The sequence below is a fragment of the Nesoenas mayeri genome (assembly GCF_963082525.1).
Source record: "Nesoenas mayeri genome assembly, chromosome: 3".
Classification (NCBI taxonomy): Eukaryota; Metazoa; Chordata; class Aves; order Columbiformes; family Columbidae; genus Nesoenas; species Nesoenas mayeri.
This window is the reverse complement of record NC_137544.1, coordinates 21236925-21257593: the sequence shown is the minus strand read 5'-3', so window position 1 is coordinate 21257593 and position 20669 is coordinate 21236925. Positions and strand designations below refer to the sequence as shown.

At 37.0% G+C, this 20669-nt stretch overlaps 1 protein-coding gene across 1 annotated transcript in view; it reads right to left on the bottom strand.

Moving 5' to 3' along the window:
- Nucleotides 1-20669, bottom strand: part of SH3YL1 (SH3 and SYLF domain containing 1) — a 46351-nt gene that overhangs the window by 9735 nt on the left and 15947 nt on the right. The window contains exons 5-9 of the mRNA XM_080340986.1: nucleotides 19510-19622; nucleotides 16998-17126; nucleotides 14932-15076; nucleotides 14183-14255; nucleotides 13422-13478 (exon numbers count right to left, since the gene is read on the bottom strand). Of these exons, the coding sequence (XP_080197112.1) occupies nucleotides 13422-13478; nucleotides 14183-14255; nucleotides 14932-15076; nucleotides 16998-17126; nucleotides 19510-19622 (517 nt within the window). The remainder of the gene's footprint in view (nucleotides 1-13421; nucleotides 13479-14182; nucleotides 14256-14931; nucleotides 15077-16997; nucleotides 17127-19509; nucleotides 19623-20669) is intronic.

Sequence of the window (20669 nt, the reverse complement as noted above, 5' to 3'; positions counted from 1 at the left end):
TAATACGTAGTTATAAAGTGGTCACCAGAGACTTGGAAAATACATTTACATCAGTGAAAGGAGCAGTACCAAGGCCAAGTGCCAGTATGGCCCTGTCCATGCATTGAAACTCCATGTCTCCAAATCAGAGTAACTCCATTGATATTTACTACTGGGGACAGTCTCTGTCACATGCTAACTTCCAAACTACTAAGGACAGCCCATTACCTTTCCCAGATCAAAATCATCCCAGGAACCTGCTAACAATTTAATGGAATAAATGATAAAGTTTCAGTGCCCAAAAACATTCCCTGGCAATGTTTAATTTATCAACATGGAAAGAGCCATGACTGAACTGAAACACTGAGAAACTGCTTTAAAGAGGGCCCACAATAGTACTGAAGAACTCCAAAACAACAAGATAAAACAGACTAGGTAACAGCAATATGATCAACAGTGGGCTTTATCAGATAGAAAGTGTATGAGATGCAAACACTGGGAAGAGCTATTGCTGGATGAAACTGAGAATTTGAGGATCAAAAAGAAGTGACAAGATAGGATGGCTAACTTGGACAGAGAGACAGAGGGGACAAAACAATTAGAATCTTCTGCATCTACGAAAGCTATAAAGATTAAAGAAGATGTGAGCTGAGGATGAATAGAACCACTGTTGTTCCAAAAACATGGTTCTGTCACCCAGTGTGCAAAAAAAGCCAAACTATAGCACACAGAGACTATATACTGTTTATTACAGAGTTGTGCAAGTCTGGATATACTGGAATAAAGCCAGCACACCAGGAGGAAAAGTAACAGCCATTATATACAAAATCTTATCACTACATTCACACCCTAAATAGCCTATTGGTTACACATTTGCATGTTGGTTACATAATCATTTAAAAGAATGATAATGAAGATACAAAAACTAACAATGAAGACTGAGAGAAATAAAAATAAAGGGGATGTGTACATAATTTAAAGAAAATTCGATATAGAGAGACAGATTTTGAATATGAATGGATATATTCCAAATCCCAGAACTCTAAACACAGAGACATATTAGAACTCAACATAATACAATATGAAACACAGATGTTACTCATTACTTTGATGATCATTAATCTAAAAAAAAGCCATCAGTTCTATAACGTGTTTTAATACTAGTAGGTTTTGAAAGGAGAAAAGTCTCTGTGTACAATAATGCAGCCAGTTCCAAGGTTACTGAAGATGAAAAAGGAAGGGATGCAAAGTCAGGAGGGAAAATAAAGGTGCATTTGTGATTAGTACCTTTATCTGTTCCCTGACCGTAAGAAGAAATGTCAGCACATGTGTTAAATGGTGCAGCTGTTTCAAAGAGACTAAGGAAACAGGTCTAAAACTGACCTGTTGATATTAATTTAGAAAACTGTTAAGCATAGCATTAATCAGGTTGAAGACTGGACTACCAATATGGAGAGAAAAACTGGATGGCATGTTGTCTGATAAAATGCTAATTCTTCAACTCTCTCTTCTCCAAAGAATTATGGAGCTGAAACTACTAATAGTCTCAGTGATACAGCACCTTTTTCAAGAACGAGGCAAATCCAATGTTATGTATAGCCAATCTTGGTCATGTATGATCAATCATTCTGGAGAGTATCTACCTTTTACTATATCTAAACTTACCCTCTTGGTTTCCACTATATTTTACATATTTTTCTGAAGTATTATGTAAAACAGCAGCTATGAAAATAACTTATGAACATAAAGTTATACCCCACAAAGATCTGATTTCTCAGGTGAATTGTGTCAGGGAGAGCCAAAGAAGCATTAGTAGGGAACTGAGAGGGAGGGTGTGGAAGAAAGATGTAAGTCTTAGTGCTGGACTTCTGACCAGACCACTAATTATTCCTACATACTAGTTTCCTGCAAGATGTTCAGTCCTTTAAGGATCTCATGCCTTACGTCACTACTACGTTTTGGAATTGCTTTTAAGTAGGAGTTTTAAAACAAAATTGAATAATAGGTTTAAATTCAAGATATGTGAATTAACAGTGGTTTTGATCATAATAATCCTAATGAGTCACACTCTAATGAGTTAGAACAACGAAACAATTGAAGACAGGCTTTGTTGATATTCTAGAAGACTATCTTAGAAATAGTTCAGTTGTCTGAAAGCATGCATGTATGCGACTAAACTTGTTATAAAATATTGAAACAACATCACCTCAAAATATCCACTTTATGACCACATGCAATAATTAAAATATGACAGATACAGTATTGTATTCCATGTGACTTTTGGAAAATTGGTACCTTAGAGATTACAACCTCATTAGGCATAGTTCACTGGATACTTGGTAACATTTTATGGATGTAGAAGTTTAATGCAATTCACAGTCCTTGCTTTGATATTTGCATTCTGAGGCCTTACTATTCCTAAGTAGTTTCTCACAAATACTGTTTAGGTAATGCGAACTTCGGCTCAAAGTTTGGGTTCAGGTCCACAAAGGTGTTCATAGCTAGGCTGCGCAAAAGTTAGGTCACATTACTGAATAACCCAGGTTACAATGTCACCATAAGCAGAAACAAAATATCTTATAATGTTAAGATTCACTTACTGGACACTTATTGGGCAATGTCCATTCTCAGACTTTATCATTCTTTACACCAGGTGATAGGCCTAAAGCAGCAGCAGCTTTGGGAAGTGACAACTGGTCTCCAGTTAAGGACTTACGATGGAAGTGAAGTAAGGAAGGTCAGAAAAAGGATGAAAGGAAGTGCCGTATGAGTTATTACACAGAGAAAAAGCAGGCTGTAAACTAAAAGATGTCATGGCTTTCTTCTCTCAAGACAAGATGGAACATCAACTGGGGCGTGGGGAAAATGGAGTAAAGCAGCAACATATTAGAGTATGTTACACACTGGGACTCTCTCAAGAAATTAACTTTTCAGGTCCTGTATGGCAACAAAATATTACATGTGCTAATGCCTCCTTAGAAGTAAAATCTCTGTGCAACTCTCATTCAGGAAGAAAAATAGTAGCCCAACTGTATCCTAAATACTAGAAGTCATGAAAATAATTTCAGTTCTTGAATCACACCAGTATATAGATCATTGCTTTTTTCAACCTAATGTGCATCATTTTCCATATTCTTGGATCACACATCTCAGCCTTTAACCTAAGAAGAAAGGGTTTTATCTCAGCTTCTAGAGCAGAATAGACTTATAAAATTAATTTTAGTTGTTTCTGCACAAATAACAAACCAAGTGTTTGTTCAGTCTTACAAGTGAAATCTCAAATGTCCTATCTACATTAAACTACTAATTTCCTTAATTGCCTTTTTAAATTTTTTTTTTGTAATGTTGACTCACCTCAAAAAACAACCACCTCAGATCTCACTGCACAGATGTTTGGGAAGGCCTAAATATGCACAGTAGATTTGACATTTTATATCTACAGGTACTAATCTGCTATAATCAGATATAGCACAAATCTTTCTGTGCAGATACTTGAACTATGTCATATGTCACCACTGATCCAATTAATCTCCAATAATGCTTATCTGATCATAGGTCGGGAGACATAATATTCAGCAAATCACACTCAGAACAAATAATCTCTTGCCTCAGTTGTTGTTTTGCCACTAACAAGGGCTTGTTTAGGGTAAGTAAACAAAATCGCTTGTCTTTCTCTACTGAAAAAAAAAAAAAGCTTCTTAAGATTCTCAAAGTATTTAAATTCAACATTGAAATTTGAAAACATTTCCTTCTTCATAGCTAAAAAAACATGGATGGACTTTTTGGAGTAATTGAGCTTTGCTGACACTGCAGTAAAGCAGCACCCATCCAATGCCCACACAAATACCTATTTGTGCTGCCAGCTGCACAAACCCCCTGTGAAGAGGGTGGCCGGCACCAGTTGCTTTTCTCTACTCTACAATCACTTAAAGGCAAAGAAGCGTCCCATACCAAAAAGACCTGATGTCTGTTTTGTCACAGCAGCTGTAGATGTATGGCAATACCAAAACATTCAGAGTCCATTGGATAACATCAAGGAAGGCCTGTATCATTCCAGGAACTACATTCTTGAATACCTCTCAGTACTAAATGCACACCCCAGTCCTGGAAGGAGTCCGAAACCAAATGCTAAGCCCTCTTCCACTTCCCCGGGAACTGCCTCGCAAACCCTCTTCTGAACTAGTTGCAGAGCTAGACATTTGATATAATTTCAACTAAGTAACTTTGTCCAGGTTTCCAGTGTTGGTTTCTGGAATAGATTAATAACTACGTTCTCCATTAGAGAAAACTATTCCATGTTTAATACTTGCTGCTAAAGACAGTACAAAGTCAAGTTAGCCACAGATGTTCTGTACAAGGTTTGCTACCATACGTTTTGCTCCAGAGCCTCAACAGATCAGAAATTCACCATCAGGTGCAAATCCTTATGAATGGAATGCAGTTATTATACACACTTTTATAACAGACTCATAAAACCCAGAAAAAGGCTCATTTTTTTATGTTTTCCACATAAGCTGGAAATGGACCATTTTGAAGGAGCTTCCATGTCACCAACTTGTGTCACAACTGAACAGTGTCACATCTGGCAAACTAAACTGGTGGTTTCATTGGTGGTTGAAACAGACCTGATGATATTTAAAGTTACTGTGCAAATTAAGCTCATTCAGTATGAAAAATATTTCACTGTTTTTGAGTTTCTGGCCTACTAGGGAACATGCTGGCTCATCATCTTCATCTGCTGATGGAATGCTTTCTATCTTTGCTTCAGCACACTCAGCTTTTGCATTAAAGAACTGCCTTTTTTGTCAAGCATCTGCGGATGCATTTGATATTTAGGATATAAAAAGCCCACCTCCTGCTTGAAAGAATCAATTCCGTAACTACTCTTGCTGATTACTTTTCGGATTTTTCTGCTTTTTCAAAAATATTTAAATTTCCATTCAAACTGAAATGGTCAAATAAACTTTATCAATGTCAAGGGCTTTATTATGTTCAAGACTACATTAATGCAAATAATGCCTGTGCTGAAATCATACTGTAAAAGCTGAGATGCAGTGCTAAGCATAACCTTCATATTCTGAAAAGTACAGTACAGTGATGAGAACAAAACACTGTTTTATTCAGGTCAAATTGATGATTTAAGAATGATTTTCAGATTTTTTTATTATGCTGACAAGCTTCTCCATGTTTCCTCTACACATACTGAGTGAATATCTCAACCTGAAAACAGTCTCTGCATCTTGCTTCTAAAATCTCTGTACTGTCAGATTCAAGAGTTCTGCCAATGTGTTATTGGCACATAAGCTAGTTCACTTGATATAAGTCTAAGCTTTTACCCCACTCTGGAAAACAACCTACAGCCTCAAAAAAAAAAAAAAGTCATAAACCCAATTTAATCCTATATAGTTTCTGCCAGCTTTTATAGTAATGTTTTGTGAAACCCTGATTAAAAATTTTGTTAGTCTTGCATGGAGGAAAACTTCTCTGCACTGGTTAGAAAAAATGGTTAAAAATAATAGAATTATATGAGACAAAGAGGTAGCTCATATGGAAACATACAAAATAATAGTATTGTACAAGGCCTTGTTTGTGAAGTGCTGGTGACAATTCTCATCACCAATGTTTAAAACTGGATGAGGAACAGGATGACCAAGAACAGAAAGCCTGTTTTTCCAGAAAATGTGAATGACCTTGTTGGTTCAATCAGCAACATCCAGCTGGCTGACCTGCACGATGTGACGCTGAACTAGCACAGCCAAGACTGACTCAAGACCACAGGTCTCTCCATGACAGAGAACACATCACTTTTTGGGGAACCATGGCATGTAATTTTACTGCTTATGTAAAACTATATTTAAAGTGGTTCTTCCATCAGAGTAAAAAAACTAATTAATTTCCAAATAAAGGAAAGTATTATCAGAATCTTCCCTTAACCCTTCATATAGAACAGGTGTTCAGTATTTTTCCAGGAAGACATACAGCATTTACTCCCATCTCCTTCCTGCCTCTCACCTGAGATAAGGACAGTGGTGGGGACTGTGTGGAAGATAAGGTGTTCTCAAAAATGCAGTTTTCAGATGTAGAGAAGTTCCTTGTCCCTGGTATCAAGATGGCTCTGCAAAGCTTCACCCTACCATTGCTGCAAAACGATCTCCATTTACTTGATGAGTGTCAGCTTTCATCTCAAGCCAACCAAGCACAGGGTATTTTGCTGCAGTCTGGATAGAAATCCTGTATATCCATCACTTCCTTGAGGTACTTAAAGTCCTGTTTGGCTTCTATTAGTATTAATGAAGCAGAAGCTCCCATACTCCCAAAGGCTTTGCTAGATAAACAGTTAGGAAAGCAATTTAAACTTGCCTTTGCCCTAGTACTTGAACAATACAGAAAGAAAATACTACCAAATGTGGTACACAGTTTCAAAACAACTCTTAGAGCATATATTTCATAAATACGCTAAAACATTAAGCTGCATGCTTTACAAGGGCCTCAGACAAAAGACTTCAACTTATACCATTTAACGTTTGTATGTTCACAAGAACAATTTCACATTTTAACTGCTGTGAATCAGAATTATCACCATAATAGTGCCTTGCACTTAAAAAATAAGTGTAGATTGCACTGAGATTTTCCTATGATTTAGCTCTGTTTTCCTAATTTTTATTCCAAGCCATTATAAAATGATGAGAAAAAATGCTGTTCCCCCGTGCGAGTATATCTGGTTCGTATTTAGCATAAGAGCCCTCCGCCAACGCATGCACACATCAGAAAGACCCCGATTTCATCCTAACACGTCTGACCTCAATCTCTCTGTGTCTTGTTGTATTATGAGTTAGCTGATTACATGCAGTAAGTTATTGTTTCAGTACGACCAGTGAAGTCCTGCATGCTACATATTTTCCTCTCAGCTTGCCACAACATAAGCCATAAGCAGCTTGATTATCTGACTTACTACATTCATGACAGTAATAGTATGATCCTAGTAAAAGTGAATCAGGGATAAAAATAGTCTCAAAAATAATTTCCTGGGATTTCCTGGGTTTGGTTAGCATTAAGAAAGAGCTCATAATAGCAAGAAAATTAATACTGTGGGGGACCACCATATGGATGTTTTATTCTTCCGGTAACTAAATATAAACATGTCACAAGCCCTGCCACAAAAAAACACAGAAACAGACCAAGCTTAGCTAAAACTCTTAAAAACAAAACAAAAGGTACTTTAGTTAATTTCCAGGGGGTTAACTTCTTCGTGTTTACTAAATTAGTAGACAATTACATGAAGGATTATGACAGATACATCACATATTTCACTTTGTAAAAATTTTCTAAAACAAATATCTGTTAGTCACACTGAGCTGCCTTGTTGAATTTACAGTTTATAATCTGCTAGAGCTCCTCTTCAAGTGACAGTACACAAGGAATGGATTACTGCACAGCTTCATGAGGGTTCTTGCTTACAATGTGAAGTAGTTCTACTTGATGCTACAGCAAATCTCTGCCTTTCTTGAAAAAGGAGTATTTAATGAACCGAAGAATGAAAAGCAGCTTTTTTTTTTTGGATCTGAATACACAGTACACATCCACAGCAAGATGTGTACTGTGCAGGCACAGATCTGATTTCATCTGAGTTTGTTATTTTAATTATTTTATCCAGTTTTCAGTTAATTATTGAAATAGGTATCTTTCATTCACCATAAAGAAATGTCTACTCCATGTTCTCATGGGAGAAAAAATTCATTAACCAGTTAACTTCCTTATCTACAAGGAGTAACAGCACAGAAATGTTACAGGAAAACTTGAGAATTTCATGTGAAAGAATGGCTTCCTTTATGAGCGCACCATCAGGTAGAGGAGATTACTCCATTTATCTCTGAGTTCTCATACCTCCATTAATGAAGAGAATTTGAAAAGTGTACAGTTTAATGCCTACGAAAATGACTTGGGGCCAACATTTCTGAAATATCAGCCAGTCTTAGTAACAAAAAAAACCATGTTTCCATGGATCACTTCATTTCCAGTTCAAAAGCAAAATGCATTTTTCCCTCATTGTGAACCATGGAGTCTCCTTCTGTCCTTAAAAGCAAAATATTTTGGATTCCTTCTCCCCTCCTGGTCTATGCAGATAGCATGGCACAAAAAAACCCATTTTATAATCTTACTCAACTAAAAGCTTTTGATTCACTTTTATTACAATTCATGTTGGCAAAAGAATCTGCAGAATGATGACAATATTTTAAGTCATCTTAATCCAGAACAGAGAGAAGCAAAAATTGCAATATTGACACTATTCTATAAAGACACGCTTTAAGCATATTGTTTCTGACAACACACGAAAAGCAAGAATGTATATAATATACTGGGAAAATATTAACCTGAGACCACAGTGCTAACTGAATTTTATTGGCTCCACAGCTGATGAAATACTTTTATTTTACTATCCTGGTGTTTTGTTTTAATTACAATAAATAAGTCAAAAGTCTCTCATCAAGAGGAGATTTGGGTACACTCAATTTTCTCTTATAGTGTAGTTATCAGAATTTTTTTGTCAGTATTTCTAAATGTGGAACTGCATAGCTGTTATAAATAGCAGCATGTTACATTTCCAGTTAAATTTGAGCTGTTCTAAAACAGTACTAGTTTTGTTAAAGCTATGTTAAGCAAATCATAAAAATAACACAATTGCTTTGATACACATGTAGCAAAGCACGTCTGTATTAACGTGGCAAACACGCAGAGCGACACTCACCTTTAGCAGCTCTGACTAAAGATTCCACTGTTTCATTACACTGTGTTTAAACAAGCCTGGCAGCACCCATAATTAGAGGTACTAATTAATACAGAGACAGCCAGAATAGCATCCAAGTTCCATGTTATATTTTGTCTTTTCACTGAATTTGATCAATACCATCCTACAGGATAGTAGTTCTAAAAAATAACCAGATCATAAGTCAGATGGAAACTGAAGCGCAGAACATGAATGCAAGTAAAATAAGTGAAATGGGAGGCGAAGTCACAAGTAAAAAATATGCTATTGCCCTCAGAGAGCTGCAAAATAGATTTTTTTTAAAGCTTTTTATCTCAGAAGCAGTCTACAAATTCTTAGACCTGTGCTGTCGCAGTGCACATTTTCTTAAATGGCCACAGAAGACCCCATAATTTACTAAGAAAGAGAAATTCACATACAGATCATCACGTTTCCTGCACAAAATACACTTCGGAAGGTATGAAAATCTGCCTTGGAATACTCAAAGCAAACAGATTTTCATAGATCTACTGAACCATCTGGCATTCATAGACTACTGAAAGAAGCATCGAGAACACCTTTGAAATTATATAGAGAATTGGGCCAGACTTGATTCCTGGAGAACTGTAACCATGAAAAGCAGCATCTCTGAGAGAGATTTAGTTAACACAAACCAAATTTAAAACAACTTCATGGTACAACATAATCAGAAAGAGCTGATGTTGCCTCAATGGTTTTAACATACAGTAGCAATGTGTAAGAAGGTTAAAAAAAATAGACTAATAAATAAATAATCAAAAAGTAAGGACTGGAGTTTCCTCCAAATTCATCATGGCTTTTAGGAAACCAAATCTTATTGATCTCAGTGAGTTCACATCTCAGGATTTGCTATTTGTAGCACTATTTAAAATTTGAGAAGAAGGGGAAAATGACTTGTGACAAAGAGCTCATCAATCTGTTTAGTAATCAAAAGAAAGATAAAGGAAGATCAAAAGGTGATTCGATTACAGCACAAGTGTCTCAAAGGGAACAAGAAGGGAACAAAAAAATGCTCTGGGTAGGAAAGGGCTCTTTAATATAGTGAATAAAGCCACAACAAACATCATTGTCTAAAAGTTGCAGACAAATTCATATGGGAAGGCATGAATTTTTAACAATGAGGTTGACTAATCACTCAAACCCTCGTTGATGGAAGGAGGTTCTTTTTAGCTTCTCAAAAACAGTGACAAATTTCTCATCTGTCTCCATGTCTTCATCAGTAGGCTTGATATAGCACTTCTTTCAGTATGTAAGAATAAAAATATATGCCTGATATTCAGTAACGATCTGTTAATATTTTTATATTATTTTCAAAGTGAGAAGTTTCAGCTGAAAAGAAATAGTTACAAATCCTATTTTGAGTTTTTCAAAGTTTTAATATGATCAGGTTTAGATGTGATGATTTTATGTCCAAGATTCTTAAGGGCTCATTATCTGCAGATAGATTCTAATATCAAAAGAGGGCACCCATTCTTCCCCCAGACAAAACTAAATTTAAAAATATTTAGTTCAAGTACTTGTGGAAGTAAGAAAGGCAGTGTCTCTGAAAGAAATCTAAAAAAAAGCCCCAAAAACCACCTTGAACACTTAGGCTTTACATGAGTTTCCTAGGCAAATCATATGGCTGCTTAAAAGATGCGAAACAGCATCATTACTTCCTTCTAATTATGACAAAACACTTACAAGTCTCACAAAAACAAGTGCTTTTGTGTTTACGATGAGCAATTTGTCGTACAGTATTGTAGCCACAGACACACCCTCTTGTTCATAAACATTCCTGAAAGGGACCACATTACTGCACAGAGACAGACTGAAATGCTAAGCAAGTATGTATTTTCAATGGCAGAGAACTCAAGCCTATGATGATTTCTGGTATCTGTGAATGAATAGTGAAAGAACAGTGTTTGGATGGGGAAAGTTTTTTTATTTTTCAGTCCCATTCCTGCCTCAAGTCTGTTTCCCGATTGTTTCAGCATCTTGGCAATTCTAAATGATTCTTTTACAATCACATGAACCAGTCCCTTTCTGATTAGCTCAGCTGAAGAAAAAGTGAAAAAAAATAATTTGACTTCTGATTCTAAACTAATTGCCTGTTAATGATTCAGTTCACACCAATGTTCAGTTTGACCCAGGTCCTGCTTTTACGAGCAGATTGTTACTCCCGCTGCTACCAGTTCACTATAGTTCAATGCAACCACATCACTGCAGTGTTTTCAGAATTGTACAGTGTTCAGCAACCTGCCAGAAGGACAGACAGGTAAGTCAAGCAACCGTTTATCTACAGTTTTAGTTACCTGCTGCTCCGTGACAGAACCCCAAGCACAAACAGCTAGAAAATACAACACTAATGAAAAACTAATATCTACTATCAGAAATTCTAATGTGACAAATTATCAGCCTAAAGTATATAAAAAAATGTTTGTAGTAAAATAAACTTGTGAGTCTACAATGCCCTAGTAGTCCACAAAAGAACCACAAGTCATTTATACTATAGACGTGGCACAGAACTCTGCAGAAACCTCCTATCTAGATAAATTAAAGCTAGATCCTGGTAATAAAACGTGGAAGAACCAGTCAGCCCTTTTATTAGGTTGTATAACATAGAGGGAACAAGCAGAAAAATGAAGCTGCAAATCCCTAATTCTAGTAAGGGAGGAGGCATGAACTCTCACACTAATAAGCAAATCTAATTTCTTTATCTGAACAGTCTTCAGAAAAATCTCTACTAGTGTAGCAATGTCATGCATCACTGAATCACAATAACTATATCAGCTATGAGTTTGGTTATTTTTTTTTTCCAGAATTGTAAAAGCTCTCTGCAAATTATTATTTTCTTTTAATAAAATGTATGGTGTTTCTAAGCTTCTGGAAAAAATTTAAAGCACTACTGAACCTCATCTACAACTAAATGCATTACTTTAAGTATTATTCAGTTACATGAAAACAATTTACTTGCATCTGAGTTCAAGTTTCACATTATCAGTTTAGAAAAACATGTTTTTCATGTAACCTGAAATAGGTTATATTATACTAACTATTTAGATAATTCAGGTCCACATAAAGTAATAAAAAATGTTTTATCCACGAGTCTAGCTCTTCTTCCATCTAATGAGAAGAATTAATGTTTCAGCGTTTCTACTACTTTTGTAACTGTTGCAAAACCAAAGCCTCCTAGCAGAATGTCAACATCTCACCTCCCCACCCAAAAGCAAGTCCTTACTACTGGCAACCCAGGCAAGCTCAACACCAAAACCTATCCCTGCACCAGCCATTATACCTAAAATGCAGCTTCCTAAATATTAGTTTCATGAACTCTTCTATTAGTTATCTAATAACTTTAAGTTAGAAAGATTAAAAAAATGTTGAACTTTTTTTCAGATCGCTGTAGAACAACCATTGCAGAAACTAATCCTGCAATAAAGATTGGCTGGTACAAGCCATAGCTGCTCTGCGAAATCATCTGGACTATAAACAGTCAGGAAGGGATTACTGACAGGCAGTATGGATTTAACGCTCCATTTATTCCATTACCCAGCATTAATACACCCTTCGTTACTGATGGGAAAGGGACACTAACTCTTCTTCAGCCTCTCATCAACGTGCATGTAGGCTATGGTATTGAGACACTCAGGGGAACTGACTTCAGCCTTGATTTTTCCTGTGATAAGAACAATTCTTTAGCAACAAATAGTACCTCTGTGGTTTCAGATAGCATTTGAACTGCTACCTATGGAAATAAAATCTGCAACAGGAAGCAAAATGCATTTTATTTTCAAGTGGCGCATGCAATATGTGAAAATGTGTGTACATATTCACATATATATAAATATGAAATACAGAATGCCTTGATCCTGGTTTTGATCCTAGCAGAGACCACTAAAACATTTATTTATCAAATGGACAATATATTTCATGGGATAAACAATCTCTTTCATTGACTTTGAAACAGCTAACAGTCTTTTACCCATGAAAGATAAGACTCCTGGTGGGAGAACACTAAAGCAACTAAATGAACTTAACCACTTTTTTTTTCACAAGTTTCCAGATCATGGGCCCCACAGTTCAAGAGTTACATTGCAAACACTACAGAGTAAGATTCTCCCATTAGAGCTGAAACTGCTTTAAACTTCATAGAATCAGAACAGAACAATGAACGAGTGGTATCTTTTTGGTATAATGCAGAGTTATCTCAACTCAATACAAAAACCTCAGGGAGTATAACTGCAATGAAAATCTGTGTTTATGCGAGTAGAATCAGATATGACCTGTGGAAGCACTTTTTAATTAAAATAGGAGTTATAGTACCTTGCATAAGGATTTGGACACAAGCTCGTTATATCAGCTTTCTTTTGCACTTCAATTAGGTAGTAACGTAAACCAGTTTTACTAGTTTCAGTTCATTTTTCAAGCTCACTGAATAAAGCAAATGAACTTTTGCTGTTTAGAAAAAGAAGATTGTTGTTGGAATGTAAAGCCAGGGAATAAGGTTCACATTTATGAAATATTTTCAGGACAGCATGCAAGATCTACCTCTCATTTTAACACATGGACAACAAAGAAATATACGTAGGGCCAGATACTGTTAGATGTCTTCCAAAGAACTTTTAGGACTTTTCAGATTCCACACTGCATTAATAAAACGTGTAAGGTCAGTACTCACCCACAGAAGCATAATCATTTAGAAGTTCAGGATAAAGTTTGTTTGTACTCTTTTTAGCTGAAAGATAAAATAGTAGCATGTTGTATGATACACTAACATACATTGTTATATTTCATACACTGCTTTTGTAATACATGTTCAATAGTTATAAGATGACCACAGTTATCTAAGGTGCAGCACAGAAGAAAGAAATAAGGACTTTTTCTTACATATCCTTGTCCAGAGAAATAAATCAAGTTAACAACAGGGGCTGCACAGTAAAGCCTCACTTTAAATGGTGCACTTTGGCGGACAAAGTGTTATGGAGCCAAAATTCTGCCTCCTTTGCTTTACTGTAAGACCTCTACCTATTAAAAGATGACAACCTAAAAGAAAACACAAGTGCTCTAGAAGTAGGACTAGTAGTTTCTAGCAGGACTGCTCTTTTTACTAAGAAGTTTCATTGCGCCATGGGGTTTCTATGCGTCCAATAACACGAATGCTCCTTTGAACTATTATATGCTCCCATAACTATGCAAACATCAGTTCTATACCAAATCTGCCAGAGATAAAAGGTTTGTTAATATAAAACAAACAAAACCTTTACCCTTTATCATTCAGAGCACTATCCCAACATGCCTTCAGTGTTTGCCCAAGGAAGAGCATTAACTAAATATTTTTATAGAGACAGCAACTACTATAATAATTGCATAACATTCATTAGCTTTAATGCTCTAATTTTATATAGAGAATACATCAATCATTATAAATATGTTTTTAACCTGGTGCTGTTGGTCTAACAGCGGGTTTAGGTGGGTCTGGTCTTGATGGTGGTCTAGCAGGTGGGTCATTCACCTAAAATGTACAAATTTTTATAAAAAGCTATGTCACATCTGGAAGCAGATTGTAACTTCAGAGCCTAGAGATATTTCAAGTTACACTGAAAAAAAAAATAAGTCACTCTTTCTCCACTGAAATTGTATGAAGTCAAGAAGCACACTAAAGAACCGGTGACACACACATGACTGTGAGTAATTCACTGTGGGTTTAACAATGTCTACCAGTAACATCAGCATCTACAAGAAAACATCTTCCACAGTGCTCAGTATGGTATTGTAAATTTGATTATTTCAATTGAAGACAAAAAAACCAGAAAATGAAGAGTATCCATGTCAAACCCGGTATGCTCATTATTTACAGATTAACTTGATTAGGAATAGTTGAACAAACTTTTCTAATCATCACCTTAGATTTGATTATGGACTATTATAAAAACAAGGACATACTTTGTTGTTCTGGAGGATGAAGAGCAAAACCAGCAACATTCTTGTCCAGAACAGTCTACCAGGGCAATACTTGAATGAATGTATTACTCACATGCACTAAGTGCAATGTGTTATGCCTTTAAGCATCCAATAGAAACGTTAAGAATGCCACATGAATGTCAACATTACTGCTAACCAAGAACAATCCAGGAACAGAAAAAGCCTGTGTGAAAAAGTGGTGCACAAACCCTCCTGTGTTCCCTTACAGCTTTTCCTGGATTATTTTTTTGTTCTTCATTTTCATATACTTCAGTGAAGGATGCTAGAGTTTCATAAAGATCTTCTGCTTGAGCAGGAACAGGCACATCACCAAGCAAGATGGCACTAGCACGAATATCCTGCCCATAAAACCTGATACAAAAGAAAACATGCCAGGTATTTGATCATCACTACATTTCAATGTCTAGATAAATTAATCCCATGCAAATGTCTTCCCCACCCCCAGCCCTGCATTTCTCCTACTGATCACCTATTGAGAAATGACAGAACTAGTTTGACGCTGTAAATTTTGAATAAGTAACTGTAGCAAACTTGAATGCCTATCTACCACCTTATTTCAAAATATTCTTCACCAGTAATATTTTGTCCCTCATCATGCAGCATGCATCAGCTAGACTATTTGAAAACTGAAAAAACACACATCATTTCTGCAAATCATCGTAATAGATTCCTTAATGATGTAGTAAAATTCTGTAATGGAAATACTGCAACCTCAACTTTAGGAATGGAGACAGCTAAAAGTTACTGACATGCTATCATTAAAATCAGTATTAGTCTTTGCTGATATTATCAGAATCCAAGTTTCTATAAACACAGAACATATAAGGGCAAGACACTCAGAGGTTCCTCGGATTTTTAAACTTAATAGGCTGCAAAGGAGGCAGCAATCCATAAGCCAGGTATTTTCTCAAATTCAGTGACACTCTAAACCACGTTTTTTTTTAGTTTCAAGTGGTCTAGAAGAATAATTCTCATTATGCAGTAAATGCCTCAATACCGATCTTCTACAATATTGTGCTGAGTTTTGATAGCAAGGTTCTGGTAAGGGATTGGGCTGCAGGGGTGACTTCTGTAAGAAGCTGCTAGAAGCTTTCTTCATGTCCGACAGAACTAACGCCAAGCAGATCCAAGATGGACCCACCACTGGTCATGGCCAAGTCCATCAGCAACAGTGGTAGCGCCTCTGAGATAACATAGTTATGAAGGAGGAAAAAAAACTGTGCAACAGCAGCTGGTAAAGAGGATTGAGAACACATAAGAGAAACAACTCTGCAGGCACCAAGGATTCTCCTGCAGCCTGTGGTACAGACAGTAGTGAGGCCGGCTGTCCCCCTGAAGCCCAAGGAGGTCCATGGTGGAGCAGAGATCCACCTGCAGCCCATGCAAGACCCCATGCCAGAGCAGGTGGATGGCTGAAGGAGGTTGTGACCCCATGGGAAGCCCATGCTGGAGCAGGTTCCTGGCAGGACCTGTGGCCCCATGGATAGAGCAGCCCAGGCTGGAGCAGGTTTGCTGGCATGACTTGTGATCCCACAGGGAACCCATGCTGGAGCAGTATGTTCCTGAAGAACTGCACCCTGTGGAAGGGACCCAGGCTGGAGCAGTTCATGAAGAATTGCAGCCTGTGGAAAGGACCCAACCAAGCTGGAGCAGTTCATAGAGGACTGTCTCCTGTGGGAGGGACCCCACGCTGGAGCAGGGGAAGAGTGTGAGGAGTCCTCCCCATTAAAGAGGAGGGAGCAGCAGAAACAACATGTGATGAACTGACCACAACCCCCATTCCCTGTCCCCCTTTGCCAGAAAAAATCGGGAATGAAGTTGAACCCAGGAAGATGGAAGGGATGGGGGAAACATGTTTTCTTTTAAATTTGTTCTTATTTAGCATTATCCTACTCTCTTATTAACTGGCAATAAATTAATCTAATATCCCCAAGCTGAGGGTTTTTTTTGCCTGAGACAGTAATTGGTAAGTAATCTCCCTACCTTCACCTCAACCCACGAGCTTGTCGGCCTGTTTTTTCTCTCCCATCCTGCTGAGGAGGAGGAGTGACAGAGCAGGTTGACCCATCACAGATACATAATCTTTAAGCATTCAGCATTATCTCAATTACTTATGGCAAGATGTCTAAATTGAAGAAACCCTTGCCTCTCAAGAAACTCTAAACTCAGCACAGTATGTTCTCAAAACAAACACTTTTTCTAAACTGAATGTGTCCTAGTTCGTTTTGTCACTATACTTTCTCTGAATCTTCTAGATTTGAAGATAACTTACTTGCGATTTGTTTCTTTCCTTTCAATTAAACAGGTTCCTTCAAGAGATACCCCTGCAAACAGTCCCCGAGATTTGCAGTATGTGTAGACAGCAGCAGAGCTTCTCAGGGCAACATCCCCTTCTAAATTTCTAGAAGGAAAAAAGTTTTGGTTGACGTTCTTCAATATGGCTTTGCAACACGAACAGCAAATATCTTTTTATTTTAATCCTACCAAAAGTCATCAAGAATTTAACTTCCCTCTGCTCTTATAGACCCTATCAAATATATAAAAGTGGGACAGGCTTGAAATCCATTTCCACTTCTTATTTCAGACAGGACCAAGTACAAAGTAGTTAAGTTGTCTGCTAAGTTTTCCTCTGAAGCATAGAATAATGTTGCCTCGTGAACGCTTCACATTAGACTTCATCTTGCATTCAGAAGTCTGAAAATGAGTAATCCATATTTTAATAATGTTTTAAAATTATCAGATTATGTTTGTGGTGATGTGGAACTCTATATATCCAAATTCTCCCTGATTTTATGCTGCCCAAAACAGCACAAAATATTTAATTAAAGCCTTGTTGAACCTCGGCAGAGTTGGATTATTATAATTTTTGTGGTACACAGGATCACATAATATTTTAGGCTTGGAGATACCTCAGACAGCCAGTCAGTCCAACACACTGTTCAAAATGGATACATCAAATTGAGATCAGGGTGCTCTGGGCTTTGTCTAGTCAGTTTTGTAAGACTTCCAAGGATATAGATTCCACAGACACTCTGAGCAACCTGTGCCAATGATCAATTATAGTCATGTTGAAAATCTCTTTTTATTATATCCAGTCACAACCTTCCTTGTTTCAAAACAATTTATGACTACTATATCTCACTGTCTTGCCACACACTCAGTAAAGAATTGGAGTCTCTCTTCTTGGTGATCCACTATTGGGAACGCAGCCTCTCAGAAGACCTCAAGTACTTCTCCAGGTTAAATAAGCCGAGCTTCCACAACCTCATCGTTCATATGCTCCACATCCCTGGCCATCTTGGTAGTCATTTACTGCATGCGTTTAAGCTTGTCAACATCTTCTATGTACTGCAGGGCCAAAACCAGACACAATATTCTAGGCATAGCCTATTAAGTGCCAAGTATAGGGGAACAATAACTTCCCTTGTCTACTGGTTACAGCTCTGTTGATGCAGTCCCCTGCACTGTTTGCTGCCTTTGCTGTAAGGATGCACTGAAGGCTCAGCTCACTGCCTTTTGCATCTACTCCTCCAGGTCACTGATAAAAATATCTAGCAGGAGAGGTCTCAGAACAATCTCCTAAGGAATTCCACAGAAACCTGTCTTCGAAGTACAACATGAATCTTTGATGACTATTCTTCAACCCTGATGATCTTGTTTTTCACCTATTTGCTAGTCTTCCCTGCCTTGACACCTAGGTCACAATGTCCCGGCTCAGACACAGGTGTTGCAGGACAGCACACTGAATGACTTTGCAAGGCAGACGACATTCACTGCCCTCCTCCAATCCACAGATCTCTCTCATGCATGAAATAGGTCTCATCTTAGCCTTATATTTTGTCAGAAAAGATGATAAATCATCAGTAAAACCTTCATCATCACAAAAAGGGCATCAGGAGCCATGTGCCCCATGAGCAGAGTCTGAGGTAACTGGCCTTGGTAAGCCTGGAGAAGAGAAGACTTAGGGGGCACCCAACAGCAGCCTTCAAATATCTATGAAGAGACAATCAAGAATATGAAGGCAAGCTCTTTATAGTGGTGTGTGGTGGAAGGATAGAAAGCCATGGACATAAACTGAAACAAGAAATGTTTTGACTGGGTGTGGGGCAAAACTTTTTACCATGAGGACTGCAGAACAGTACAGCAGGTTGCCCAGAGAGCATAGACAGTCTCCATCTTTGGAGGTTTTCAAGACCCAACTGGAATAACAGCCTGAGCAACATGATCTGAAGTCATAACAGACCTTGCTTGGAGGAGGAGGTTGGAGTAGAGATCTTGTATGGTCCCTTCCAAGTTAAATTATTCTGCAATTATACCATCTCATCCTTCAAAGTGAGCTCACTTAACCACTTAAGGCTTAAAAGTAATTATTTGGAGTATTTTTTATTTACTATCTGGCAGATCTGTGGTGACAGAAAGCACAGACCTAAAGGTTAATGAAAATAATAGTTCAATCAGGCACAGTAGCACCTGAGCTCTTCATTGAGGCTAGGCAAGCAATCTCCTGCAAAGAGACCATGTATCTCAGAACACTTTCCTTCTACCAAGAAATGCCTTTATCGGGAAATAAATAAGTATTAATAAGAAAAGAACAACAGATGACTGAAAAAGCGTAACACTACAATAACAATATGGGCCAGTCAACCTACAGGCTGCCCAGCTTGTTTTGTAACATATCAAATAAAGCCACGCCAATGTTTATATATAGCTTTAGAAACTATCATCCATATTTAATTCTACACTATATTTAAATCTACCCCATGCTAGGAAAGTATTTTACTCACCTCCCCAGAGGTCCAATTGCCACAGTAAGATTTCCTCCAAGTGTAAGATTCCCTCCTTTGGCAAAAGCTTCTACTGCTCTTTCATGATTCAATATTATCACCAAGTCTGAAACCTATAAAATAGCAAATAAAAGTACTGTGCTTTTTAAGAAGAAAGTTAAAAAAAAACATGGGAGAAGCATCTTCTGTTTTGTAGGAAAACAGGTGGAAGTATCAAAGATTTTCCCTTCCCCAAATGAAAACTAGCTCCAGATTTATCAAGATTTTAATTCAAGAGAGAATCTCTCATTCTCTCAGAGAATTGCTTCCTTCCTTGTAAAAGATTCTTCTGAAATGGCTTTCATAACAAGCTTGATTATTTTTCTGCAAGGTATTTTGAAAGCAAAAATCCTTTCACCTACTTTTTAAATCAAATTTGACTGATTTTTTTTTTTAATTAGTGATATGGTCAGTGTGTGATAAACAAAAGCTGTAAAAGAAACCTTATTTTAATTCAAAATTTCGTAGTTAACCAATTTTTTATTATCAATGGTTTTGCAAACAACTATGAAGGCATTTTCAGATCCTTCTACAAGAGAATTAATGACGGTAAGACAAAACAAAAATTATTGTCCAAAGAATAACAGAAAAAAAGTACAGGTTTTCCCATTATTGAAGCAAATAACTGAAGAGCTAACAAAGTATTTTTGAAAGATTCAAATACAAAATGGAAAAAAAAAAATCACTATTTTTAAAATACTTTGTTTGTCTGGATTGTGACATAAAATGTACTTATCAAAGAACTGACACTGCTATTTAAGTTGATGCTTATTACCATCAGTACTGTAAAACTATAACTCTATTTGATGTAACAAATTTCAACACAAGTCTTCTACAACTCCTTTCCCAAACTAGAAAGCATTTTAATGAAAGAAAAAGTCTTTCAAACACAAGCACGATCCTAATAAATCTTACTTGAAAGCTCAGTAAACTTACTATATGTATTAAAAAAAGAATTACTACAGCAGTACCAGCCTGTTCGACAGAATAGATAACACTTTTCCAGCTTACTGTGATGGATTATCTTTTCAACAGATATCTTGACTACCGTCCCTGATCTTTCATCTGATGGACTTGACTGAAAGACAGGTTCAGAAAAAACTTTCAACTTACCCCAAATT